The sequence below is a fragment of the Podarcis tiliguerta genome (assembly GCF_965153285.1).
Source record: "Podarcis tiliguerta genome assembly, chromosome: 18".
In the NCBI taxonomy this organism is placed as follows: domain Eukaryota; kingdom Metazoa; phylum Chordata; class Lepidosauria; order Squamata; family Lacertidae; genus Podarcis; species Podarcis tiliguerta.
In genome coordinates, this window is record NC_139551.1 from 6,968,838 (window position 1) to 6,996,442 (window position 27,605).

Below are 27,605 nucleotides of genomic sequence, written 5' to 3' on the forward strand. Positions count from 1 at the left end.
GCCTCGCTGCAGCATTCTGCACCCACTGGAGTTTCTGGGACAGCTTCAAGGGCAGCCCCGCGTAGAGCAAATTACAGTAGTCAAGCCTGGAGGTGACCGTCGCATGGATCACTGTGGCCAGGTCGGGGTGGGAAAGGTATTATTATAATTATTATTACTCACCTCCAGATGGAACAGGAAAACAGCAGGTTATCTTCACTGATCCCAATGCTCATCTGCCATTTCTTGGAAGGGAAAAGGAATAACAGTCAATCTCAGCATTTAGGCCCGCACTTACCTATCAGATAAGCAAGATCTGCCTATCAGATAAAACCTAGCCGTGAGCAAACTGCAGCCGCTACTAGGAAAGCTAACCAACAAATTGAAATCAGCAGGAGACAAACAAAAGAGAATGTCTCCACCCCATTGTGGCTCCCTTTTATTACATGCACAGCCCAACAAGACAACAACATAAACCCCACAACTGGAGTTTATTGATACAAATCAATATGGCTAATTTAGCCCAACAACCTCCCACCCCGTCTCACACACAAATAAAACTCACGGCAATCTACCAAATTCAACCAATAATAATAATAATAATAATTTATTATTTGTACCCCGCCCATCTGGCTGGGTTTCCCCAGCCACTCTGGGCGGCTTCCACAAAGACCAAAAATACACTAAGATGTCACACATTAAAAACTTCCCTAAATAAAATATTTAAAGCTTCCCTAAACAGGACTGCCTTAAGATGTCTTCTGAATGTCAGATAGTTGTTTATCTCTTTGACAACTGATGGGAGGGCGTTCCACAGGGCGGGCGACACTACCGAGAAGGCCCTCTGCCTGGTTCCCTGTAGCTTTCCTTCTCGCAATGAGGGAACTGCCAGAAGGCCCTCGGCGCTGGACCTCAGCGTCTGGGCAGAACGATGGGGGTGGAAACGCTCCTTCAGGTATACTGGGCCAAGGCCATTTAGGGCTTTAAAGGTAGTAGTTGTAGTTTCCGGGTCACATTCAAAGGTAGCCCCACGTAGAGCGCATTGCAGTAGTCCAAGCGGGAGATAACTAGAGCATGCACCACTCTGGCGAGACAGTCCGCGGGCAAGTAGGGTCTCATCCTGCGTACCAGGTGGAGCTGGTAGACAGCTGCCCTGGATACAGAATTGACCTGCGCCTCCATGGACAGCTATGAGTCCAAAATGACTCCCAGGCTGCACACCTAGTCCTTCAGGGGCACAGTTACCCCATTCAGGACCAAGGAGTCCTCCACACCAGCCCGCCCCCAATCAACCATGCTCTGGGTACCCCAATCTCTCTCACCAGCAATGAAGACTATTAAATGAACAGATGAAGAACCTATTTATGTGATGCTGACATAAAACCCCACACATACACTGCAGGTGGGGAGGAAAAATTATTTCTCCCCCTCTCCCAATGCCTCTGGCAGCAATGCCTCACACCAAATATAAGAGTTTAGGAGAATGTTAAGTGTTCCACCTTACAGAATTAAAGAGTGTCGCTCCAGCTTCAGAATTAAGGGCAGTAGCTGGGGGAGAAAACCTAAGCAAAATTGGCCTTAGGATTAGTGCAACTCACTTCGTTGGTCCCACCTTGAGCAGCATAGGTGAAGGTGCAGGTGTAGTCTCCCTGAAGGAAAGAAAGAAACAGAAACGAGGGTTTTAAAACACTCAGCGCTTTCTTCCATGGGACAGCGCTGGTTAACAGGTTATCAAGAGAGGAGGCGAGAAAAGGAACACTGAAGTGTGAATATAAAATATAATGAATATATCATATGAAAACTCTCCCAGAGCCAGTGTGGGGTAACGGTTATAGAGTGTTGGACTAGGGTTCAAATGCCCTACTCAGCTATGGAGCTCTCTGGATGTGACTGGGGGGGGGGGGAGAGACAGTCACTGCCTTCCCTCGGCCCAGCCCTACCTCAAAGGGCTGTTGTGGGGGTGAAATGAGGAGGGTTAGGAGAACCGCGTGAAGCTCCACGGAGGGAAAGGTGGGAGACAAATGCAATTACTGCAATAAATAAATACGTGCAATAAATAAATGCATTCACTGCAATAAATGAATAAATATGCACAGTAAATGAATGCAATTACTGCAAAAAGTAAATGTGATAGATAAATATGCGCAACAAGTAAATGCAATAAATGAATAAACATGCGCAATAAAGGAATGCAAATACTGCAAGAAGTAAAGGCAAAAAATGCAATTACTGCAATAAAGGTAAAGGGACCCCTGACCATTAGGTCCAGTCGTGACCGACTCTGGGGTTGCGGCGCTCATCTTGCTTTACTGGCCGAGGGAGCCGGCGTACAGCTTCTGGGTCCTGTGGCCAGCATGACCAAGCCGCTTCTGGCGAACCAGAGCAGCGCACGGAAACGCCGTTTACCTTCCCGCCGGAGTGGTACCTATTTATCTACTTGCACTTTGACGTGCTTTCGAACTGCTAGGTTGGCAGGAGCAGGGACCGAGCAACGGGAGCTCACCCCGTCGTCGCGGGGATTCGAACCGCCGACCTTCTGATTGGCAAGCCCTAGGCTCTGTGGTTTAACCCACAGCGCCACCCGCGTCCCTTAAAATGAATGCAATTACTGCAATAAGTATAGGCAAAAAATGCAATTGCTGCAATAAATAAATAAATGCAATGAAAACGATAAACAAGCAACAAAATGAAACAATTGAAATAAAAATTGGTAAGAGTGTGCTTATAATTAATTAATTAATTAATTAGCTAGCAGAAATGAGAAGTGCACACACTTCTAGGCTGAGAGGTGCCAAGCCCAACAGAACCAAAGTTTCCCCCTAACTACGGGTGCCGCGAAGGGACACGCCCCGCCCTCTCCGCCGCGAGGCCACGCCCGGGGCTTCGCTCCAGCCAATCAGAGCGCTGCCCCGTCCGCCGGGTCAGGCGCGCCTCAGCCAACCAGCGGCCGCCACCTCCGTCCGGCTCTCACCAGGCTCTTCGAGAACGAGTGGGCGGCTCCGCCGGGCCTCACGTCGAACTCGGCCGTGCTTTGGTCCCCCTCGGCCCCGGCCTCTGCCGCGGGAAGAAGAGGGAGGAGGAGGAAGAAGGCGGCGACCGTCACCAGACCGTTCCGAAGCCGCCGAGCTCTGACCGACCTGGGCGCCGCCATCTTTGGAGGGAGAAAAAACCCGGATGGGCGGGGGCTACGGCGAGCCGCGGGGGCCAAACCGCGTCCTTCGCGTTGCCTGCGCAGGCGCGTTGTGTTTTCCTTGACGCCCCGGCGGCCATCTTTGCAGCGGGCGAAGGATGGTTAACCCTTTGCTGCCGAGTCTTTTTTTCCCCCACGTCCAAGAGCGCAGATAGAAAGCACGTTTCTTCTCCCTTCTGCAATCGGAATTCTGCAATCTTAATTCCCTAGCCGGAATTAAGATTGCCGGAAGAAATATCAACAGCCTCAGATATGCAGAGGACACAACCTTGATGGCAGAAAGTGAGGAGGAATTAAAGAACCTTTTATTGAGGGTGAAAGAGGAGAGCGCAAAATATGGTCTGAAGCTCAACATCAAAAAAACGAAGATCATGGCCACTGGTCCCATCACCTCCTGGCAAATAGAAGGGGAGGAAATGGAGGCAGTGAGAGATTTTACTTTCTTGGGCTCCATGATCACTGCAGATGGTGACAGCAGTCACGAAATTAAAAGATGCCTGCTTCTTGGGAGAAAAGCAATGACAAACCTGGACAGCATCTTAAAAAGTAGAGACATCACCTTGCCAACAAAGGTCCGTATAGTTAAAGCTATGGTATTCCCAGTAGTGATGTATGGAAGTGAGAGCTGGACCATAAAGAAGGCTGATCACCGAAGAATTGATGCTTTTGAATTATGGTGCTGGAGGAGACTCTGGAGAGTCCCATGGACTGCAAGAAGATCAAACCTCTCCATTCGGAAGGAAATCAGCCCTGAGTGCTCACTGGAAGGACAGATCCTGAAGCTGAGGCTCCTAGACTTTGGCCACCTCAGGAGAAGAGAAGACTCCCTGGAAAAGACCCTGATGTTGGGAAAGATGGAGGGCACAAGGAGAAGGGGATGACTGAATTAAGTTGCATGGACTGTTTTGTTATGGTACAAGGATATATACAGTATCTTCTTTCACAAAAGGCTGCTGAAATAAGGAGCTGTAAAGTGTTCTCAAGGAATGGCCTGGCTACCCAGGGAATGCAATCAGAAAGACAGCTGGTTTTCTTCCTCTCCCTGTACAGGCTGCAGACAGCAAGAGCCAATTCAGACATGCTTGCTTCTATTTTGGACAATTTATGTTGGTTTATCTCTGTGCGACTGGGAGCAGCCGCCGAGACCATATAACACCTACATTGAAAGACCTACATTGGCTCCCAGTACGTTTCCGAGCACAATTCAAAGGGTTGGTGAAAGGCCTAAACGGCCCAGTATACCTAAAGGAGCGTCTCCACCCCCACCATTGAACCCGGACACTGAGGTCCAGCTCCGAGGGCCTTCTGGCGGTTCCATCACAGTGAGAAGTGAGGTTACAGGAAACCAGGCAGAGGGCCTTCTTGGTAGTGGCACCCGCCCTGTGGAACGCCCTCCCGCCAGATGTCAAGGAGATAAACGACTACCCGACTTTTAGAAGACATCTGACGGCAGCCCTGTTTAGGGAAGTTTTTAATGTTTGATGTTTTATCATAATTTTAATATTCTGTTGGGAGCCGCCCAGAGTGGCTGGGGAAACCCGGCCAGGTGGGCGGGGTGTAAATAATTTATTATGATTATCATTTATGTATATCCGATCTTTCCCTCCAAGGAGATGGGAATACATGCATCAGCCCTCTCCACAACAACCCTGTGAGGTGGGTTAGGAGAGAGTGGTTAGCCCACAGTCACCCAGTGAGCTTGATGGCCCATGGAGGATTTGAACCAAAGTCTGTCTCGTCCTATTTTGACCTAGTTTGTGAAGACTGGGAGTTTAATGGCTGCACAACAAGGATGCTGGTAAAGGGGACCCCTGAGCATTAGGTCCAGTCGTGACCAACTCTGGGGTTGCGGTGCTCATCTCGCTTTATTGGCCGAGGGAGCCGGCGTACAGCTTCCGGGTCATGTGGCCAGCAGGACTAAGCCGCTTCTGGCGAACCAGAGCAGTGCATGGAAACGCCGTTTACCTTCCTGCCGGAGTGGTACCTATTTATCTACTTGCACTTTGACATGCTTTCGAACTGCTAGGTTGACAGGAGCAGGGACCGAGCAACGGGAGCTCACCCTGTCGCGGGGATTCAAACCGCCGACCTTCTCATGAGCAAGTCCTAGGCTCTGTGGTTTAACCCACAGTGCCACCCGCGTCCCAAACAAGGATGCTAAAAACCATTAAAACAGCTGTAAAAGGTTTGTCTGGATTTCTTCTTTAAATAGAAGTTTAACACTGGTTCTAGCCAACTGCAAGCTTCTCTAGAACACACATTCACTCGCGACTGCCTTAATATGTGCAGAATTTGTTTTATTAATTTATTTCCCTGTTGGGACACCTCAAAGGCTTGTCGTCGTTCCTGAAACCAGGGAACCTCTGGAAGAAGGGATCGTGGCCCCGCGCAGCAAGTCACACAGTGGGGTAGCTGGCGTCACTCGCTACGCCGCATTGATTGTGGCAGCCTTTGGCGAGTCGCATGTAGCCCTTTTCGCCCCAAGTTTCAGACCAGCTGTGGGAAGGTAAGAAGAACAGGTGAGAGCCTCTGCAACAAATTGTTCCAGCGCGGCGATAAGTCTAACGGGAGTCTGGGTGCTGCTATGCAAATGAAGGGGCAGGGGTATGCAAATGTTTCTGTCCTTGACTTAGAACAGGGGTCTGCAACCTTTAAGACAAAAAGAGCCACTTGGACCCGTTTGGGAGCCGCAAAACTCATCATTATAAAAATAACTTTTTTGTCACTTTTTTATTATTTCTTTGTTTGACCCCCTCAGAATTACTCCTCCTCATAGAAATAAACGTTAAATTAACAAGTTACCTTTTTGTGTGTGTGTGTTCTTCACTCCCCTTCAAAACAGTGACCAGCGTACATGCGCCTTACAATGTAGCAGGCAGGCGGGAAGGTGACGTCGGGACGGTGCGTGACTAACACACGCACCGCCCCCATGCTACGTCACAGCCAGTACAGCGCCCGCCACACTGGGGAGTGTCGGGGCGCACAATGCGCCTCCTCCCCTCGCTAGTATCCGCCCTGGAGCCGCGGCAAAGGTGTAAAAGAGCCACATGCGGCTCCGGAGCCGCGGGTTGCAGACCCCTGACTTAGAACCATAGAGGCTGAAATCCTTTGTTTTTAGGGGAAAGTTGGTAGAAGTAGTAAACATGCCACGTTCAGTCCCCAGCAGAGAGCCATGAAAGACACCTGCCTGAAGCCTACCTGCCCGCAGACTGCCTGGCCAGAGTGGTGCATGCTCTGGTTATCTCTCGCCTGGACTACTGCAATGCGCTCTACGTGAGGCTACCTTTGAAGGTAGCCCAGAAACTACAACTAATCCAGAATGCGGCAGCTAGACTGGTGACTGGGAGCGGCCCCCAGGACCACATAACATCGGTCCCAAAAGACCTACACTGGCTCCCAGTACGTTTCTGAGCACCATTCAAAGTGTTGGTGCTGACCTTTAAAGCCCTAAACAGCCTCGGTCCAGTATATCTGAAGGAGCGTCTCCACCCCCATCGTTCTGCCCGGACACTGAGGTCCAGCTCGGAGGGCCTTCTGGCGGTTCCCTCCCTGCGAGAAGCCAAGTTCCAGGGAACCAGGCAGAGGGTCTTCTCGGTGGTGGCACCCGCCCTGTGGAATGCCCTCCCACCAGATGTCAAAGAGAAAAATAACTACCAGACTTTTAGAAGACATCTGAAGGCAGCCCTGTTTAGGGAAGCTTTTGGTGTCTCATAGATTATTGTATTTTAATATTCTGTTGGAAGCTGCCCAGAGTGACTGGGGAAACCCAGCCAGATGGGCGGGGTATAAACAATAAATTGTTGTCATTGTTGTTGTTGTTGTTAGCCCTGGAGAGATGCTGCCGGTCAGTGTATGCAGTACTGAGTATGCTAGCTGAACCAATGGTCTGGCTCGGTTTCGGGAATCTTTCTTTGTCCCTCGTTTCCATCTTGCCTCTTTGCCCCAAAGACCTAAGTGTGACCTATGTGGTTTTCCCTCCTCTATCCTCTTAGCCACCCTTTCTCACCTGTTCTTCAGGATCCAATATTCCTTTATCTTCTTATCTCCTTTGACGGTGCCATAGCCAACTGCCAACATGCCGTGATTCAACATCTGTTCACAGTCCTTGTGGTGAAAGATTCCTGATGGAGGAAGAGTTGCCGGTCATGGTGGGGGGACAGGGGTGCTAAACAGCGAATGACGCAAGTCCCCTCCCTGGCTCATGCTCAAGTTCCTGGAAAAAGCCCCTCTCTCCCTCATTGAGTCAAGCTGCTGCAACCAGCTCCCCTCCACGCTGGTCTCACAGGACCAGAAGAGGTATGAAGAGAGAGGAGCGAAGAGAGACCGCAAAGAAATCTCATAGAATCATAGAGTTGGAAGGAAACACCATCAGTGCACTCCTGACATATGGTTGTCAAGCCTCTGCTTAAAGACCTCCAAAGAAGGAGATTCCACCACACTCCTTGGCAGCAAATTCCACTGTCAAACAGCTCTTACTGTCAGGAAGTTCTTCCTAATGTTTAGGTGGAATCTTCTTTCTTGTAGTTTGGATCCATTGCTCTGTGTCCGCTTCTCTGGAGCAGCAGAAAACAACCTTTCTCCCTCCTCTAGGTGACACCCTTTTATATATTTGAACATGGCTATCATATCACCCCTTAACCTCCTCTTCTCCAGGCTAGACATGCCCAGCTCCCTTAGCCGTTCCTCATAAGGCATCGTTTCCAGGCCTTTGACCATTTTGGTTGCCCTCCTCTGGACACCTTCCAGTTTGTCAGTGTCCTTCTTGAACTGTGGTGCCCAGAACTGGACACAGTACTCCAGGTGAGGTCTGACCAGAGCAGAATACAGTGGCACTATTACTTCCCTTGATCTAGATGCTATACTCCTATTGATGCAGCCCAGAATTGCATTGGCTTTTTTAGCTGCCGTGTCACACTCAGATTACTTGGGGAGGAGACTTAGGGTGCCTTATGTCCTCACAAGTTCCTCATCTGCTGGAAGAGTTGTTGTGCTCACTAGTCCTGAGCTGTTTTGTTTTTTTGAATAAAGAGTCAACTTACTGGCACCTTGTGAGTTATTGCTAATCTGATCCACCAGGACATTGAAGGGACAAGTTACCCAAACCTGACTGTGTAGTCACCCCAATTAGGCCCCAAACCTTCCCAAATTCTTTCTTTGAGGATTAATTAGCTAAAATGCATTAGCTTGAGCTGTATAACACAAACCAGCTGAATAAACAAAGCCTTCTCCTTTATCAGTCCATGAAGGCGTAATAGATGGCCTTGTCAGTCCCGAGTAGAGACGGGATGGCGCATCCAACTTATCTTACCGGTTGTAACTATCCTGACCACGCTGACGCACAGACCCCGGGAATGGCGCCAGGAGTGCCAGATAAGAGTACAGAAACAATTTCTATTCATGCTCAAGGATGCAAACTTACGTGTACAGACTCATGAGGCTGGATTCCTGGGGAGGGGGAAAGGGGACCTAAAGAGAATACAGTGGTGCCTCGCAAGATGAAATTAATTCGTTCCGTGAGGTTTTTCGTTGTGCGAGGTTTTTCGTCTTGCGAAGCACCACTGCATTTAAACACTAACAATGGCGGGGAGGGGCGGGGAGAAGCAGGACAGCTGCCGCAGCCGGTACCTCAGACTCACCCGCTCGTTGTGGCCACCGCGTGACGCGGCTGCTGGAGGGCGGCGGGGGTCAGGAGCGTGACTCTGGCTGCAACGCTGGCTGAGGGGAGCGCGCGAGGGGGGTGGGCAGCGGTGCGAGGCATCCGGAAGTTCGGCCATCAGCCGGAAGGCCGGAGGAGCTGGAAGGTGGGAGGGAGCTGGAGGAGCGGGAAAGCGAGCGTGCGTGCAGTGACCGTCGCCATGACACTAGAGGCAGGGCCGTTTCGTCTAGTGAAGCAAGCCCTTAGGAAAATCCATCTTGCGAAGCACCTCAGAAAACGAAAAACCCTTTCGTCTAGCGAGTTTTTCGTCTTCCGAGGCATTCGTCTTGCGGGGTACCACTGTATAGGCTGTATGTAACTGTTCTTTAAGTGTGCTTGCTCTGAACCAATCACACAGTGCCTTTCTGCTGCTTCGGAAAGCAGAAATAAACTCTTTCTCTGAATCATCCTCGGTGTCTCTTGACTCCCTTCCTCCCTCCCGGGAGCAACGCAGACCCAACGAATGGGAAAGGTCTGACAGGCTACAATATAAGGATGGGAGCACAGCCTGTCTTCCTATCAAAAAAAGGTTAACTTACCCGACTTGTAGAACATAAAGGTACTTGCGTCCACCGCGACGGAAACGGGGCCCACCTTCGCCACAGCTCGCGCCAGGGCTGTCTCGTTCCTCTTCGGGATCTTGACCCTAGAAGTACATGTTGCCGCTCGGTCGGAGGCGTTGAACCGACAGGGCCCATCCTGCCAAGACAGAGCCATTGGGGACGTGAGCTTTGGCTGAGCGTCGGCCCACGCCCCGCGGTCGCAGAACGGCAGGTCCCTTCTCCCACATTACCTCGGCCTCATAGGGATAGGTCCTCTCAGAGTTGATCCCCTTGTTAAGCCAGACGTACTTGAAGGCCCAGTTCATGTACCCTCCGTTGCAGCCTTGGTTTCCCTGCTTCCAGGAGCAGTCGACGAGGTTCTGTTCGCTCAGCGAAACCAGCTTGCGGGTCTTCTTATAATGCAAGCCTTCCAGGGCACCGGTGGCGCTGAATGCCCAGCAAGAGCCACAATCGCCCTGCAGGGGAAATGGGAAGCTCCTTGATCCAGCAGTCGGGATCTGGGTTAGGGGCCAACCCTCCATGGGGTATTGTTGAAGTGTAGGTCCTGACCAGGTGCGCAGCCTGGGAGTCATTCTGGACTCACAGCTGTCCATGGAGGCACAGGTCAATTCTGTGTCCAGGGCAGCTGTCTATCAGCTCCATCTGGTATGCAGGATGAGACCCTTCCTGCCCGCAGACTGTCTCTCCAGAGTGGTGCATGCTCTGGTTATCTCCCACTTGGACTACTACCATGCGCTCTACGTGGGGCTACCTTTGAAGGTGACCCGGAAACTACAACTAATCCGGGATGCAGCAGCTAGACTGGGGACTGGGAGTGGCCGCCGAGACCACATAACACCAGTCCTAAAAGATCTGCATTGGCTCCCAGTACATTTCCGAGCACAATATAAAGTGTTGGTGCTGACCTTTAAAGCCCTAAACGGCTTCGGTCCTGTATACCTGTAGGAGTGTCTCCACCCCCATCGTTCAGCCCGGACACTGAGGTCCAGCTCTGAGGGCCTTCTGGCAGTTCCCTCATTGCGAGAAGTGAGGTTACAGGGAACCAGAGGGCCTTCTCGGTAGTGGCACCCACCCTGTGGAACACCCTCCCTTCAGATGTCAAGGAAATAAGCAGTTATCCTATCTTTAAAAGACATCTGAAGGCAGCCCTGTTCAGGGAAGTTTTTAATATTTAATGCTGTATTGTTTTTAACGTGATTGGGAGACACCCAGAGTGGCTGGGGAGACACAGCCAGATGGGCGCGGTATAAATAATAAATTATTATTATTATTATTATTATTATTATTATTATTATTATTATTATTATTATTATTGGTGGGTTCCCACAAGGCAAGACACAGTGATAACAGCAAGAACCTTTATTGAACTACATAACTGGGAAACAGGGGCAAAGCAACCGCTAATATACATTCCTGGGCCACTCCCAACATGATTGGCTGTCTAAACTTCCAAGCTGCGAATCACGACGCAGAGTTAAAGGGCCAATGGCAGAGGCCCAAATCCTGAAATGTTTTGTGATTGGACATCAAGTATCGAATCAGAACACAGGAGCTCAGAATCCTTAGTCCAGACTCAGGCAAACACAGACCTCTTAATACATAACAGCTGTAATTTTCTGGTCTCCCAGGGCGGCTCAATTATACCGCAAATTACTATTTCAGATTACTTAAAGGACATTTGTGAATTTCCCAGATCCACAATTAGCTGTCCCTGTTGATACTGGCTTTGCAGAACTGTTCACAACTCCTGGTGGATGGATGAATAACATTTTTTTTCACTAATCAGGTGGCCATGACAGGTTAAGATCGATCTCAATTCAGACTTTAAATATACGGCGTCAGTGCATCCTCTCAGTGCCGCCACGCAGGTTTTAGGGGAAGTTAGTTAAACATTCGAATGAGCTTATAGGGAACATACTACAAGTCTTTTGTAGGAAACTTAACAGTATACGAGAATTGGTATATTAAAAGTTTTGGTCGATAGAATTATAGAAGGTGCTTTGATTCCCAAGAGCACACTATTATTATTTTTTGTGTATTAACCTTTTTGTGCTCGCGCTCTCTCCAACACCAGTCTGTTCAGCAGAAAACACAATCACCTTGGAAGTTATAAATTCATTTAAAGTGCTTGTTCTAAAGTGTGAGCCAGTGTGGTGTAGTGGTTGAGAGCGGTAGTCTCGTAATCTGGTGAACTGGGTTCGATTCCCCACTCCTCCACATGCAGCTGCTGGGTGACCTTGGGCCAGTCACACTTCTCTGAAGTCTCTCAGCCCCACTCACCCCACAGAGTGTTTGTTGTGGGGGAGGAAGGGAAAGGAGAATGTTAGCCGCTTTGAGACTCCTTCGGGTAGTGATAAAGCGGGATATCAAATCCAAATTCCTCTTCTTCTTCTTCTTCTTCTTCTAAACAGTGGAAACTAAACATTTGTAGACACTCAATGCTGGGCACAAAGGAAGCCCTTGCAAGACTGAGACCACCAGCTGGGAAGGCCAGCTGAGAATTAGGAAGATCTAGTATTGGGGACTATACTGACCTTTGTATAACTATACGGACCTTTTTATTGCCAACAAAGGTCCGTATAGTTAAAGCCATGGTTTTCCCAGTAGTGATGTATGGAAGTGAGAGCTGGACCATAAAGAAGGCTGATCGTCGAAGAATGGATGCTTTTGAATTCTGGTGCTGGAGGAGACTCTTGAGAGTCCCATGGACTGCAAGAAGGTCAAACCTCTCCATTCGGAAAGAAATCAGCCCTGAGTGCTCACTGGAAGGACAGATCCTGAAGCTGAGGCTCCAATGCTTTGGCCACCTTAGGAGAAGAGAAGACTCCCTGGAAAAGACCCTGATGTTGGGAAAGATGAAGGGTGCAAAGAGAAGGGGACGACAGACGACGAGATGGTTGGACAGTGTTCTCGAAGCTACCAGCATGAGTTTGACCAAACTGCGGGAGGCAGTGGAAGACAGGAGGGCCTGGCATGCTCTGGGCCAGGGGGTCATGAAGAGTCGGACATGACTAAACGACTAAACAACAACAACAGTATTGGGGGGCAGGCACCACCACCATTGCCTTATGAGGAACGGCTAAGGGAGCTGGGCATGTTTAGCCTGGAGAAGAGGAGGTTGAGGGGTGATATGATAGCCATGTTCAAATATATAAAAGGATGTCACATAGAGGAGGGAGAAAGGTTGTTTTCTGCTGCTCCAGAGAAGTGGACACGGAGCAATGGATCCAAACTACAAGAAAGAAGATTCCACCTAAACATTAGGAAGAACTTCCTGACAGTAAGAGCTGTTTGACAGTGGAATTTGCTGCCAAGGAGTGTGGTGGAGTCTCCTTCTTTGGAGGTCTTTAAGCAGAGGCTTGACAACCATATTTCAGGAGCACTCTGATGGTGTTTCCTGCTTGGCAGGGGGTTGGACTCGATGGCCCTTGTGGTCTCTTCCAACTCTATGATTCTATGATTCTATACAGGATGAGGCCCGGCCTCCTCTCTTTCGGCACAAAAGCCCTGTGAGGGTAAGGCAAGCTGGGAGATAACAAGTGACCGACACGTGGTAAGAGCATTTGAACCCCAGGCTCCCAGGTCCAAGTTGAACACTCCCAATTTGCTGCCAACTCACCTGGTCTTTTATGGGGGTGACATAACCTTTGGTGCGCCAGTCTACATGCTTGGGTGTCTCGTGGGTGTCAGTATCTTCGAAGAGGGCCTCGTCGTCACCATCTTCTTCAGCTATGTCTGAACGGAAGCCATTCAGCTTTTGGTTAAACTCTTCTTGCATCTGGGGAAGAAAAGCAGAGTCCATATCAAAGCTTATTTCATCTCCTTAGAGATGCTCTTGGCTTGTGACCTGAGCGGTGGGCGTTTTCTTTCTCCCTAAGAAAAGGATATGAGCGCCTTACTGGACCAGAAGCTTAACATGAGCCCACAGTGTGATGCAGCAGCAAAAAAAGCTAATAATAATAAATAATAATTTTTTTTATTTATACCCCCGCCTTCCCAGTTCAGAAAACCGGGCTCAGGGCGGCTAACAACAAATTTAAAACACTTATACAGTATATACAGTATAAAACAATAAATTCAGAATTCAAAAATCAATTTAGGGAGAAAATCCATCCAATAAACATTAGATGATCACCAGGGCTAGCTGGCTGAATTACAGTGGTACCTCGGGTTAAGTACTTATTCGTTCCGGAGGTCCGTACTTAACCTGAAACTGTTCTTAACCTGAAGCACCACTTTAGCTAATGGGGCCTCCTGCTGCTGCCGCGCCACTGGAGCATGATTTCTGATCTCATCCTGAAGCAAAGTTCTTAACCTGAGCTAATATTTCTGGGTTAGTGGAACCTGTAACTTGAAGCGTATGTAACCTGAAGCGTATGTAACCCGAGGTACCACTGTAGTCCTATTTGGGCCAGCGAAGAGACCAGGGGAAAATTAGCTGTGGGATCCCAGAGTGAGTAATCTTCATAAAAAGGGGAGGAGGAGGGAAGGAAGGGAAATAAAAGATCCAGCTAAGTTCAAATTGAAAGCCAGGCGGAATAGCTCTGTTTTACAGGCCCTGCGGAAGGAAGTTAAATCCTGCAGGGCCCTGGTCTCATGGAACAGAGCATTCCACCAGGTCGGAGCCACCACTGAGAAGGCCCTGGCCCTGGTGGAGGATAATCTAACTTCCTTAGGGCCCGGGACCTCTAAACTATGATTATTCATGGACCTTAAGGTCCTCTGCGGGGCAGACCAGGAGAGGCAGGCCTGTAAATATGTAATGCTATTCTAGGCTGCATCAGCAGAAGTCTAGTGTCCAGATCAAGGGTAGTAACAGTCCCACTCTGTTCTGCCTTGGTCAGACCACACCTGGAATACTGCATCCAGTTCTGAGTGCCACAATTAAAGAAGGATGTGGATAAGCTGGAAGGTGTGAAGAGAAGGGTGATCAAGATGATCCAGGGTATGGAAACCAAGCCTTATGAGGAACGGTCGAAGGAGTTGGGTATGTTTAGCCTGGAAAAGAGGAGACTGGGGGGAGATATGAGTGCCAACTTCCAATATCTTAAGGGCTGTCACATGGAAGAAGAAGAAGAGTTTGGATTTGATATCCAGCCTTTCACTCCCCTTCAGGAGTCTCAAAGCGGCTAACATTCTCCTTTCCCTTCCTCCCCCACAACAAACACTCTGTGAGGTGAGTGGGGCTGAGAGACTTCAAAGAAGTGTGACTGGCCCCAGGTCACCCAGCAGCTGCATGTGGAGGAGCGGAGACGCGAACCCAGTTCCCCAGATTACGAGACTACCGCTCTTAACCACTACACCACACTGGCTCTCCGGAGGAGATGGAGCAAGCTTGTTTTCTCCTGCTCTGGAGGGTAGAAATCGAGGCAACGGCTTCAAATTACGAGATTCTGGCTAAACATCAGGAAGAACGTCAAGAAGATAGGAAGAGCTTTCTGACAGTGGAACGGTCTCCCTTTGAAGATGGTGGACTGTCCTTCCTTGGAGGATTTTAAGCAGAGGTTGGGTGGCCATCTGCCATGGATGCATTGGTTGAGATTCCAGCATTGCAGGGGGTTGGACTAGATGACCGCTGGGGTCCCTTCCAACTCTACAACTCTATGATTCTATGCATGGAAGGCAGATGCTATCATCCTTCCCCAAGGAGGAGCTTGACCACAGCCATAAACAACCCGTCTGGAATGAATGCAGAAAAGTCTGCCCAATGTATGGACTGTTGTGTTCCGAAGGTGAAGGAATGATTTGGACCCTGATTAATAAAATATACCGTATTTTTCGTCCCATAGGACGCTCCGTCCCATAGGATGCACCTAGTTTTTTGGGGGGGAAATAAAGGAAAAAAATTTTCCCTTTATTTCACCCCCAAAAGCAGGTCAGGGAAACCAAACCAGGTCGAGGAACAGCGGGATGGCGGCGCTGCGCCTCCCTGCTGTCCCCCGAGCTTGTGGGGCTGGCTGATGTCTGCCCGGCGCGAGGGGCGCTCTGCTTCAGGGCGCCCCTCGCGCCAGGCGGCAGGCTGCTATCCGCAGCGTGGGGAGCCCTGCGGGGACCTCCCGCAGGGCTGCCTAGACTGTGGATGTCTTCCTGAAGCCTGGAGAGCAAGAGGGGCCTGCATTTCCCCCATAGGACGCACCCAGATTTCCCCTTCATTTTTGGAGGGGAAAAAGTGCGTCCTATAGGGCGAAAAATACGGTACATGGGGCTTGACCAGCAAGACTCTGGGAGGAGTGCCAATAATAATCTGTCACACCCTGGCCCAGGTCCCTTTTATTAACAAAAGAACTTATAGCACAGCGCTTGTAGGAACCAATCAGATTTCCTCTGAGCATTTAAAAAAAAAAACCTACCACGTGGGTACAAAGTTAGATCAGAGAAATCCTTTTGAAATCCCTTTAACTACAAAGACTACTTTGAGCATGCATACATGTCCAGGTGCGGGTGGCGCTGTGGGTTAAACCACAGAGCCTAGGACTTGCCGATCAGAAGGTCGGCAGTTTGAATCATCGCGATGGGGTGAGCTCCTGTTGCTCGGTCCCTGCTCCTGCCAAGCTAGCAGTTCAAAAGCACGTCAAAGTACAAGTAGATCAATAGGTACCGCTCTGGCGGGAAGGTAAACGGCGTTTCCGTGCGCTGCTCTGGTTCGCCAGAAGCGGCTTTGTCCTGCTGGCCACATGACCCGGAAGCTGTAGGCCGGCTCCCTCAGCCAATAAAGCGAGATGAGCGCCGCAACCCCAGAGTTGGCCATGACTGGACCTAATGGTCAGGGGTCCCTTTACCTTTACTTTACATGTCCAGGTAAATAAAACAGGAATCAAGGAGGAATGCGGAATGCATTTAGCAAATCCCGGAGGTCATAAACAGGAAACGAAGGGTGGCAATGAAATATAGTTTTTACCATCTCCTTGTGAACTCTCTTCCTGGCCCTTAAGATCTACCTAAAGATTAACAAAATCTACATCAAAGTTACCTACTATCTTTATGGCTCAGGATGCCTGGTGAAGCAACCAGTCTGTGTTTTAGAATGCTTATATGTGCCTGTCAGGCAGAGAAAGAAAATGGTGCCCGAAAACAAATGTTGGAAATGTAAAGAAACGGAAGGTACTTTTTTTCACCTTTGGTGGACGTGCCCAAGGATTAAGACCTTCTGGGAAATGATATATAATGAAATGAAAAAAGTAGTTAAATATACTTTTCTGAAGAAACCAGAGGCCTTTCTCCTGGGCATGGTTGGCCAATTGGTGTTAAAGAAAGATAGAACTTTTTTTATGTACGCCACAACAGCAGCAAGAATACTCATCGCAAAGTATTGGAAGACACAAGAGTTACCCACCCGGGAAGAATGGCAGATGAAGCTGATGGATTACATGGAAATGGCAGAAATGACTGGCAGAATCCGAGACCAGGGAGAAGAGTCGATGGAGGAAGATTGGAAAAAAATTAAAGTATATTTACAGAAATATTGCAAAATTAATGAATGTTAGAAGAATATTGGAATGAAGTTATATGGTTTTAGTAGACGCGTAAGAACTATATGAATATTAATTCTTAATGTGTCAAAGTGGAAAATTTAAGGTTAAATTGTGTTAGGATAAATTATAGAACAAAAATTGCAGAAGAGGGAAAGGATTTGTTGAACCAGCTAATTTGAACTAGAATACAAAAAAGGGAGGTGCGAGGAAGTCGAGGAAATAAGCAAATGAAAGATATGGATATGAAACTTGGTTGTGTATCTAAATGTTTTTGGTTTTTTTGTTGTATTGTTGTATTGTATCTTTTTCATTGTTGATGTATTGTCTGTTGAATCTATGTATTGTTTTTCTCTATCTTTTTTCTTTCTATAACTATAAAACATTTAATAAATATTATTTTTTTAAAAAAAGAGAAAGAAAATGGCAGAGGTTTGTGCGATTCGATCAGAAATCATGTCAAATGACTCAAGCCCAGTCAACGCAATGCTTTCATTGTAGACACAATGGCTTGCTCCATATTTTCATAATTCCTCATAGTAATCCCACCTGACCCCCACGATGGACCACTTACCAAGTCACCAAGGTGATTCATGCCCAGCTCATAGGTGTACATCCCCTTGGAAGCCTCTAAATTGTGCTCTTCAATCATCTGTAGATTCTTCTCCCACACAGCCCTCCGGAAAGGTTCTTCCTCCTGCAAGGAACCCGATAAAGAGTTTGGACTCACTCGCTGGATCATCACCTCATCGTGGCGAGTGGCCTTGCCAAAATCCAGCATTGCCTGAGCTCTGAGAGCGCAGCTTTCTCCCGATTGAAGTGCAGAGTGTTTGAGGACCCGGGACATTTGCAGGGAAACCAAAATGCTTGTTTGCAAAGCTGTTGCACTACCAACTTTACTGTATAATAATAATAATAATAATAATAATAATAATAATAATAATAATAAATTTTATTTATATCCCGCCCTCCCCAGCCGAAGCCAGGCACAGGGCGGCAAACAACACTAAAATAGTGCAACATTATAAAACATTATAAAAAATTAATTAGGATCAAATTCAAGATTGATGGCAACCATAAACTAAAGTTTTGTAAAGATTGCCAAAGGAGGGAGTCAGGCTGCACCCTGACCAAAGTCCTGGTGGAACAGCTCCGTCTTGCAGGCCTTGCGGAAAGATGTCAAGTCTTGCAGGGCCCTAGTCTCTTGTGACAGAGCGTTCCACCAGGTTGGAGCCGCAGCTGAAAAAGCCCTGGCTCTGGTTGAGGCCAGCCTAACCTCTCTGTGGCCTGGGACCTTCAAGATGTTTTTATTTGAAGACCGTAAGTTCCTCTGTGGGGCATAATAATAATTTATTATTTGTACCCCGCCCATCTGGCTGGGTTTCCCCAGCCACTCTGGGCGGCTTCCAACAAAGATTGAAAAATACACTAAAATGTCACATATTAAAAACTTCCCTAAACAGGGCTGCCTTCAGATGTCTTCTAAAAGTCAGATAGTTGTTTATTTCCTTGACATGTGATGGGAGGGCGTTCCACAGGGCGGGCGCCACCACCGAGAAGGCCCTCTGCCTGGTTCCCTGTAACTTGGCCTCTCGCAGTGAGGGAACCGCCAGAAGGCCCTCAGAGCTGGAGCTCAGTGTCCGGGCAGAACGATGGGGGTGGAGACTTGTGTATGCTTGTGAAACATGGGCCACTTACAAACGCCATCTCCAACTCCTCGAAAAGTTCCATCAACGGTGTCTCTGAAATTTTTTACACGTCACTTGGGAAGTCAGGCGATCAAATGTCAGTGTACTGGAAGAAGCAAAGATCACCAGTGTTGAAGCGATGATTCTTCAACATCAACTTCGTTGGACTGGTCATGTTGGGCGGATGCCTGATGATCCGTCTTCCAAAACAACTACAGTGGTACCTCAGGTTAAGTACTTAATTCGTTCTGGAGGTCCGTTTGTAACCTGAAACTGTTCTTAACCTGAAGCACCACTTTAGCTAATGGGGCCTCCCGCTGCCACCACGCTGCTGGAGCACGATTTCTGTTCTCATCCTGAAGCAAAGTTCTTAACCTGAAGCACTCTTTCTGGGTTAGCGGAGTCTGTAACCTGAAGCATGTGTAACCTGAAGCGTATGTAACCTGAGGTACCTCTGTACTCTATTCCGAACTTAAAAATGGAAAGCGTAATGCTGGTGGTCAACAAAAGAGGTTTAAAGACTGTCTCAGGGAAAATCCAAAAAAATGTAGTATAAACATTGACAACTGGGAAACACTGGCCTGTGAGTGTTCCAGTTGGAGAACAGCCTTTACCAAAGGTGTCATGGGCTTTGAAGACACTCGAACTCAGGATGCAAGGGAGAAACGTGCTAAGAGGAAGGCACGCTTGGCAAACCCTCCCTGTGGTTAACTCCCGCCCAGAAACCTACATCCCCACTCAGCTACGAGGGATCGCCAAACAAGAAAGAGTTTGGAATTGATATTTGTTAAGTTGTGGGTTGACATAGCAGACGGCACAGCGATTTCTCCAAAGCAGCTCTTTATTTTGTAAGCTGGAACAGAACTGGCTGAGGAGCTCAGTCAACCTGCTTATATAGAGCTACAGAACAATTGTAACTGTTGCAACGTTCTAAAACTATCCAATCACTGAACGCCACTTTTCGATCCTTCATTTGCATACAAAACTATCCAATCACTGAACGTCACTTTTCGATCCTTCATTTGCATAACTATCTACAGTATCCCCCTGCTGGCCCAGGGTGAGAACTTCAGTACATAACAATATGGCCCTTGAATTCTCCCCTCCTCTCAAGAAGTAGTGTTAGCAGCAGAGATGGAGGGGGAATTTGATGCACTTTAATGAGGAAACTGGCCCATTTGCACTTCTCGAATTGAGATGTGAACCGAAACTCTGCTGTTCTGCAAAATTTCCACTTCCCTGAATTTTGGCAATGCAGCTCTCCAAACAACCGGCGTGTACAGAAATGGACTCATTCGAGGAAAGCGGGCGCAAACAGGCACGATACAAGCTTTGTGTTAAGTTGTGGGCGAACATAGCAGACGACACAGCGATTCTTCAAACAGCTCTTCTTTATTCAGATGTCAGAACAGAACTGAACTGGAGGGTTCAGCCAGTCTGCTTATATAGAGCTCCAGAACAATTGTAACTGTTGACATTTTCTAAAACTATCCAATCACTGAACGTCACTTTTCGATCCTTCATTTGCATACAAAACTATCCAATCACTGAACGTCACTTTTCGATCCTTCATTTGCATACAAAACTATCCAATCACTGAACGTCACTTTTTGATCCTTCATTTGTATACAAAACTATCCAATCACTGAACGTCACTTTTTGATCCTTCATTTGCATAACTATCTACAGTATCCCCCTGCTGGCCCAGGGTGAGAACTTCAGTACATAACACTTTGGAAGACATCTGAAGGCAGCCCTGGATAGGGACAGGTTTTTTAACGTTTAATGTTTTAATATATGTTGGAAGCCACTCAGAGTGGCTGGAGCAACCCAGTCAGATGGGCAGAGTATAAATAAAATAACTATTATTATTGTTGTTGTTGTTGTTGTTGTTACAGTGGTACCTCAGGTTACATACGCTTCGGGTTACATACGCTTCGGGTTACACACTCCACTAAGCCAGAAATAGTGCTTCAGGTTAAGAACTTTGCTTCAGGATAAGAACAGAAATCGGGCTCCGGCGGCTCGGCGGCAGCAGGAGGCCCCATTAGCTGGTGCTTCAGGTTAAGAAGAGTTTCAGGTTAAGTACAGACCTCCGGGACAAATTAAGTACTTAACCCGAGGTACCACTGTATTATTATTATTATTATTATCCCTAAATTCATTGGATAAATGTTGGAATGTATGCAAGTTGGTGGCTGGCTCTACTTCCTGATATGTGCAGTCTGAAGAAATACTATCTTCCCTGGGATTAAGCCTTACCGAGTTACTTTTGAGTAGACCGGTATCGGATTGTGACTTCCACAGAACCGGAAAGGCATTTCCTATGCCCATACAGAGAGCTGGTTTACCCTTGTGTCTTGTTCTACCTCTTTTTTAAATCGGAACCAGTGAAGGCGGTGAAGGTACTGTGTGAGTGTCTGGAGGCGGTTGGAGGATGTATGGCGGCTAACAGATTGAGGTTGAATCCTGTCAAGAAAGGAGTACTGTTTTGGGGGGACAGGGGGTGGGCGGGGGTGGGGGACTCCCTGGTCTTGAATGGGGTCACTGTGCCCCTGAAGGACCAGGTACACATCCTGGGAGTCATTTTGGACTCACAGCTGTCCATGGAGGCGCAGGTCAATTCTGTGTCCAGGGCAGCTGTCTGCCAGCTCCATCTGGTATGCAGGATGAGACCCTACCTGCTTGCGGACTGTCTCACCAGAGTGGTGCATGCTCTGGTTATCTCCCGCTTGGACTACTGCAATGCGCTCTACGTGGGGCTACCTTTGAAGGTGACCTGGAAACTACAACTAATCCAGAATGCGGCAGCTAGACTGGTGACGGGGAACGGCCGCCGAGACCACATAACACCCGTCCTGAATGACCTACATTGGCTCCCAGTACGTTTCCAGGCACAATTCAAAGTGTTGGTGCTGACCTTTAAATTGGCCTCAGCCCAGTATATCTGAAGGAGTGTCTCCACCCCCATCCACCCCTACAATGAGGTCCAGCTCCGATGGCCTTCTGGCGGTTCCCTCCCTGTGAGAAGTGAAGTTACAGGGAACCAGGCAGACGGCCTTCTCGGTGGTGGCACCCGCCCTGTGGAACACCAGATGTCAAGGAAACAAACAACTATTTGACGTTTAGAAGGCATCTGAAGGCAGCCCTGTTTAGGGAAGCTTTAAATATTTGTTGAATCATTGTCTTTTAATATTCTGCTCGAAGCCGCCCAGAGTGGCTGGGGAAACCCAGCCAGATGGGCAGGATATAAATAACAAATTCTTCCCCTTCCCCTTCCCCTTCTTCTTCTTCTTCTTCTTCTTCTTCTTCTTCTTCTTCTTCTTCTTCTTCTTCTTCTTCTTCTTCTTCTTCTCCTCTGGAATGGCACTCTGCACATGCTTGGGGGCACACGAATTCCCAAGGTGCCAGAATTTCAGAGGCGCGAAGACACTGCCAGTCTTAGACATGCCAGAGAAAACTCACCTCGCTGTATTCTTTAGAATGGGCTCTCTTCCAGTCTCCCCAGGCTTTGTCCAGGGTCGGATTCTGCACTGCGCTGACAGTCCTCAGCAGGACCAGTCCGGTCAGTGCCATCGCCGAGATCGGAAGCATGTTTTTTACCTAGGAAAGCAATGCTCAGAGTCATAAGCAGCTGCCTTGTGCCAAGTTAGAAGATTGGCAGTGCCAGATTTACAGCAGTGTGGGCCGTTCTCCTACACTGGTCACTGAGCCAAGGGGGTGCAAAATAGGAATAATAATATAGCCATATGTGGTGGACCTGTGAAAGGGTAAAAGAATACAGTGGTGCCTTGCAAGACGAAAAGAATCCGTTCCGTGAGTCTCTTTGTCTAGCGGTTTTTTCGTCTTGCGAAGCAACCCCATTAGCGGATTAGCGCTATTAGCGGTTTAGCAGCTGTTAGCGGCTATTAAAGGCTTAAGGGATTAGCGGATTAGCTGCTAAAAGCCTATTAGCAGCTTAGTGCCTTAGAAAAAGGGGGTGGGGAGCGGGGGAAAAACCCCAGGAATCGCAAGACATTTTCGTCTTGCGAAGCAAGCCCATAACAAATTTGTCCTGCGAAGCACCTCCAAAACGGAAAACCCTTTCGTCTAGCGGGTTTTCCGTCTTGCGAGCCATTCGTCTTGCGGGGCACCACTGTATTGGGAAACAATTCATAATGAACTGAAAAAAAAATGTTAAAATGTACTTCCCCCCAAAAAGCAGAGTACTTTTTTGCGGGGAATAACTCAGATAGAAATTCTCAGATGTCAAAAAAGGTTATTTACGTATGCCACTACTGCGGCCCATGTTTCGTTAGCCCAAAAATGGAAAACGAGCGAGGTCCCAACTAAAGAAGAATGGCAACTTAAGCTGATGGAATCTGCGCAGCTTGCGGACCTAACATATATAGAATAAGAGAACAAGAAAATTGGAAAACGTTTATTACCGTATTTTTCGCTCTATAAGACACACCAGACCATAAGACGCACCTATTTTTTTGGAGGAGGAAAACAAGAAAAAAAATATTCTGAATCTCAGAAGCCAGAACAGCAAGAGGGATCACTGTGCAGCGAAAGCAGCAATCCCCCTTGCTGTTCTGGCTTCTGGGATAGCTGCGCAGCCTGCATTTGCTCCATAATACGCACACACATTTCCCCTTACTTTTTAGGAGGGGAAAAGTGAGTCTTATAGAGCAAAAAATACGGTAAATATATGGGGGGGGGCTGTATTTGAAAAGGTGGGTATCATTAAGATAAATTCAACAGTGTAAATAAGTTTGGATGGATGTAATAATAGAATACTGAACAGTTTCGTTTATGTAAAATACGCAGGGGTTTATGTTGTGCAAAATGAACCATGGAAAGAGAGGAAGGGAAGTCATGGAAAACTTATGGATGTAAAAATGAGTACTTCAAATTGTAAAAAAGAAAATTTAATAAATATATATATATATTAATTATATATTATATATTATATATTATATATTATATATTATATATGTATGTATCATACTCCCCTAAATCCACTTCTGTAAGATTCCATGTACACGAGCTCAGACTTTCTCAGTCACAGAAGAAAAAGCACTGCTTTGCTGTTTGCTTTTAAGCTGAAATGTCCCTTTTGTGCATTGTCTAGGAATAACAATGCTTTTTTTTAATTTTAAAAAACCCACTATATTTATACGGGTACCTACTGAGAAGATCCATTAAAAAAGCAAATGTAACCAAATGAATCATTGTGAAAATAAGAAATATTTTTGAAGAAAATTTTGTACTCCCTTCAGGGCATCCTATTACCAGAGTCTGTCCCTGCCATTGGTTCATTCAGCTCAGCCTTGTCTGCATTGGCAGGCAGCCCCTCTCCAGGAGATGGCAGCGAGGATTGAACCAGCGGGTGCTCTGTCGCTGAGCTATGGCCTGTCCGTATCCCCATGGTGAACTTTTAGCTATTGTGCTTCTGTGGCAGCTTTCCCCAAATTCCCAGTGCTGGTTCCCACTGGACTAGGGATCTGCTCCGGTAAAATAAAGGCAAACTTCTGGCAACATCAGTAGCAGAACCTCTCTAGAACCATCCTTGCCAGAGAAATGTAAAGTATTGCACTTGGGCAAAAAAAAAATGAGAGGTACAAATACAAGATGGGTGATACCTGGCTTGAGAGCAGTACATGTGAAAAGGATCTAGGAGTCTTGGTTGACCACAAACTTGACATGAGCCAACAGTGTGACACGGCAGCTAAAAAAGCCAATGCAATTCTGGGCTGCATCAATAGGAGTATAGCATCTAGATCAAGGGAAGTAATAGTGCCACTGTATTCTGCTCTGGTCAGACCTCACCTGGAGTACTGTGTCCAGTTCTGGGCACCACAGTTCAAGAAGGACACTGACAAACTGGAAGGTGTCCAGAGGAGGGCAACCAAAATGGTCAAAGGCCTGGAATCGATGCCTTATGAGGGACGGCTAAGGGAGCTGGGTATGTTTAGCCTGGAGAAGAGGAGGTTAAGGGGTGATATGATAGCCATGTTCAAATATATAAAAGGATGTCACCTAGAGGAGGGAGAAAGGTTGTTTTCTGCTGCTCTAGAAAAGCGGACACGGAGCAATGGATCCAAATTACAAGAAAGAAGATTCCACCTAAACATTAGGAAGAACTTCCTGACAGTAAGAGCTGTTTGACAGTGGAATTTGCTGCCAAGGAGTGTGGTGGAGTCTCCTTCTTTGGAGGTCTTTAAGCAGAGGCTTGACAACCATATGTCAGGAGTGCTCTGATGGTGTTTTCTGCTTGGCAGGGGGTTGGACTCGATGGCCCTTGCGGTCTCTTCCAACTCTATGATTCTATGATTCTATTCTATGATTCTATGTTCAGTACAGTGGTACCTTGGGTTCTCGAATGCCTTGGTTCCCAAACGCCGAAAACCCAGAAGTGTTCCAGTTTTTGGACGTTTTTCAGAAGCCGAACGTCCGATGCGGCTGTCGGCTATTGTTTCCGGGGCGCCTACACCAATCAGAAGCTGCGCCTTGGTTTTTGAACATTTCAGAAGTCAAATGGACTTCTGGAACGGATTAAGTTTGGCACTTTTGTTTCTGCTATGTATTTTGCGTTTTTGTTTTCAAGGCTTTTTCGGTTAATTTGTTTTTGTAACTGTGTGGATGATAATTTTTATTAAAAAAACAACAACAATCAAAGCAGGAGATTCAGGGCTGCATTAATTGCAAATCTATCCTCTCTAGACAGCATCTTAAAAAGTAGAAACATCACCTTGCCAACAAAGCTCCATATAGAAAAAGCTATGGTTTTCCCAGTAGTGATGTATGGAAGTGAGAGCTGGACCATAAAGAAGGCTGATCACCGAAGAATGGATCCTTTTGACTTATGGTGCTGGAGGAGACTCTTGAGAGTCCCATGGACTGCAAGAAGATCCAACCTCTCCATTCTGAAGGAAATCAGCCCTGAGTGCTCACTGGAAGGACAGATCCTGAAGCTGAGGCTCCAAGACTTTGGCCACCTCATGAGAAGAGAAGACTCCCTGGAAAAGACCCTGATGTTGGGAAAGATGGAGGGCACAAGGAGAAGGGGACGGCAGAGGACGAGATGGTGGGACAGTGTTCTCGAAGCTACCAGCATGAGTTTGACCAAACTGCGGGAGGCAGTGGAAGACAGAAGTGCCTGGCGTGCTCTGGTCCAGGGGGTCACGAAGAGTCGGACACGACTAAACGACTAAACAACATCCTCTCTAACTTCACAGCACTGTTTTGCAGGGAAAGATGATAATTGGCTGTGTTAAGGTCGAAGCAGGCAGTAGATGTTAGTCTTCAGACAGAGCCCAAAGGTATGCATGGCAGTCTGATCCTACCCCCGCCCTCCCCCCAAATTACTTTGGCCCCCCTCACACAAATCTTACCTCTCTCTCCACCGAAGGATTTAAAGAAAGCTTCTTGTTTGAACCTCCTGGTGCTTCTCCATGAAAGAGGAAGATGAAAATGCAGGGGCCCCCTTTTCTAAAGAGGCTTTATAAAGTCCCTGCAAATGACATATCTATTGGAGTCCTCATCCCACCCCCCCAAAGAAACCACAACATCTCGGGGATGAAACGGCGAGACTTGGTCACAAGAAGAAAAGTCGCCAGCGGAAAGGTTGGGTCGCTGGGCTCAGCAAACTTAAAACTCTACAGCTTGCACATTTTCGTTTCTAAGAAAAACGAAAGGGGGAAATTCTGCGTTGCCCTAGCAATTTAAAGAAAACATATTTGCCGCGTGGGCAATGCAGCTGGTGAAATCTCTCTGACAGTCACAGGGGTTTTCATGGCCCAGTATACCTGCTTCCCCTTCCCGGTCCCAGCAGATCAGCTCGAGAGCTGCCTTCCTCTTGTTGTTGACGTTGGCACCTTTCTGTCTCAAGAGACGATGGGGTGCATTTGGTCCATCTGGTTCAACATTGTGCTGGAGGAGTCTCTTGAGAGTCCCTGTGTCAAGTTCTGAGTACCACCGCTTAAGATGGGTATTGACAAGGCTGAACATGTGCAGAAGTGGGTGACCATGATGTTCAAGGGTCTGGAATCCAAGCCTTGTGAGGAACGGTTGAAGGAGTTGGGTATGTTTAGCATGGAGGAGACTTAGAGGTGCCATGAGAGCCATCTTCACATATGTGATGGGCAGTTGCAGGGGCAGACTTGGGCTCTCAAATCTCAGTGGCGCCCTGTGAGATGCTAAAAATTGGCACCCCCTACACCACGCATTTGGTTCCTCATAATTGTTGCAGCGCCCCTTGTGGTGCCCAGTGCGGCCAAAGTGGTTCCACTACCCAAAAACCACCTCTGGGCTGTTGCATGGAAGAAGATGGAACAAGCTTGTTTTCTGCTGCTCTAGAAGGGGGGACCAGAACTAATAGCTTCAAATTACAAGAACAAACAGTAGGAAGAATGTTCTGGCAGAAGATGGTGGACTCTCCTCCCTTGGAGGTTTTCAGACAGAAGTCATGGACGTCCAATGAAGCTGAATGTTGGAAGAAGACAAACCAGACAAGGAACAATATTTATTTATGCAGGAGGTAGTTAAGCTTCAGGGATGCGGGTGGCGCTGTGGGTTAAACCACAGAGCCTAGGACTCAAAAGGTCAGCAGTTCAAATCCCCGCGACGGGGTGAGCTCCCGTTGCTTGGTCCCTGCTCCTGCCAACCTAGCAGTTCAAAAGCATGTCAAAGTGCAAGTAGACAAATAGGTACCACTCCAGCAGGAAGGTAAACGGCGTTTCCGTGCGCTGCTCTGGTTCGCCACATGACTCTGCTGACCACATGACCCGGAAGCTGTACGCCGGCTCCCTCTGCCCAAACCGTCCGATTTTATAGACAACCTGTGTGGCTGCCAAGACTGCTATGTGCAGATCCTCCACTGAAAGAGTCAAAACGGTTTCAGGATTGCTCTCCTGCACTATTTCAGACACGTGGTTTAGATACTTATGTATGTGTTTACCTTGTACATTTGTTCATAATATATAATTTATATATATAAGACCTTAGAATTCCTATAACACACTGCATTGCGAGTTT

General features: G+C 47.7%; 3 protein-coding genes across 4 annotated transcripts in view; 1 reads left to right on the forward strand and 2 right to left on the reverse strand.

Annotated features, from left to right (window-relative positions):
- Positions 1 to 3,160, reverse strand: part of MYDGF (myeloid derived growth factor) — an 8,593-nt gene extending 5,433 nt beyond the window's left edge. Inside the window, exons 1-3 of the mRNA XM_083421986.1 lie at positions 2,951 to 3,160; positions 1,578 to 1,628; positions 163 to 224 (exon numbers count right to left, since the gene is read on the reverse strand). Of these exons, the coding sequence (XP_083278112.1) occupies positions 163 to 224; positions 1,578 to 1,628; positions 2,951 to 3,130 (293 nt within the window). The 5' untranslated portion in view covers positions 3,131 to 3,160. The remainder of the gene's footprint in view (positions 1 to 162; positions 225 to 1,577; positions 1,629 to 2,950) is intronic.
- The window catches only part of TNFAIP8L1 (TNF alpha induced protein 8 like 1), a 155,099-nt gene that overhangs the window by 21,137 nt on the left and 106,357 nt on the right, over positions 1 to 27,605 (forward strand). The gene's annotated exons all lie outside the window — the stretch shown is intronic.
- On the reverse strand, positions 5,446 to 26,218 carry LOC310668488 (procathepsin L-like). The gene is made up of 8 exons (XM_083421838.1): positions 25,964 to 26,218; positions 22,050 to 22,187; positions 17,471 to 17,593; positions 13,047 to 13,205; positions 9,658 to 9,882; positions 9,404 to 9,563; positions 7,176 to 7,290; positions 5,446 to 5,665 (listed from the first exon to the last, which is right to left on the reverse strand). The coding sequence occupies exons 2-8, from the start codon at positions 22,176 to 22,178 to the stop codon at positions 5,566 to 5,568; spliced, it is 1,011 nt and encodes a 336-aa protein (XP_083277964.1). The 5' UTR covers positions 22,179 to 22,187; positions 25,964 to 26,218; the 3' UTR covers positions 5,446 to 5,565.

What these genes read in the sequence shown, in the direction of transcription:
- LOC310668488 (XM_083421838.1), bottom strand. Translation starts at nt 22,178, where the DNA reads ATGCTTCCGATCTCGGCGATGGCACTGACCGGACTGGTCCTGCTGAGG. An exon ending in CCTATCCCTATGAGGCCGAG is followed by an intron (nt 9,564 to 9,657) that starts GTAATGTGGGAG and finishes CTGTCTTGGCAG; the next exon opens with GATGGGCCCTGTCGGTTCAA. An exon ending in CTTTATGTTCTACAAGTCGG is followed by an intron (nt 7,291 to 9,403) that starts GTAAGTTAACCT and finishes TTCCTCCATCAG; the next exon opens with GAATCTTTCACCACAAGGAC.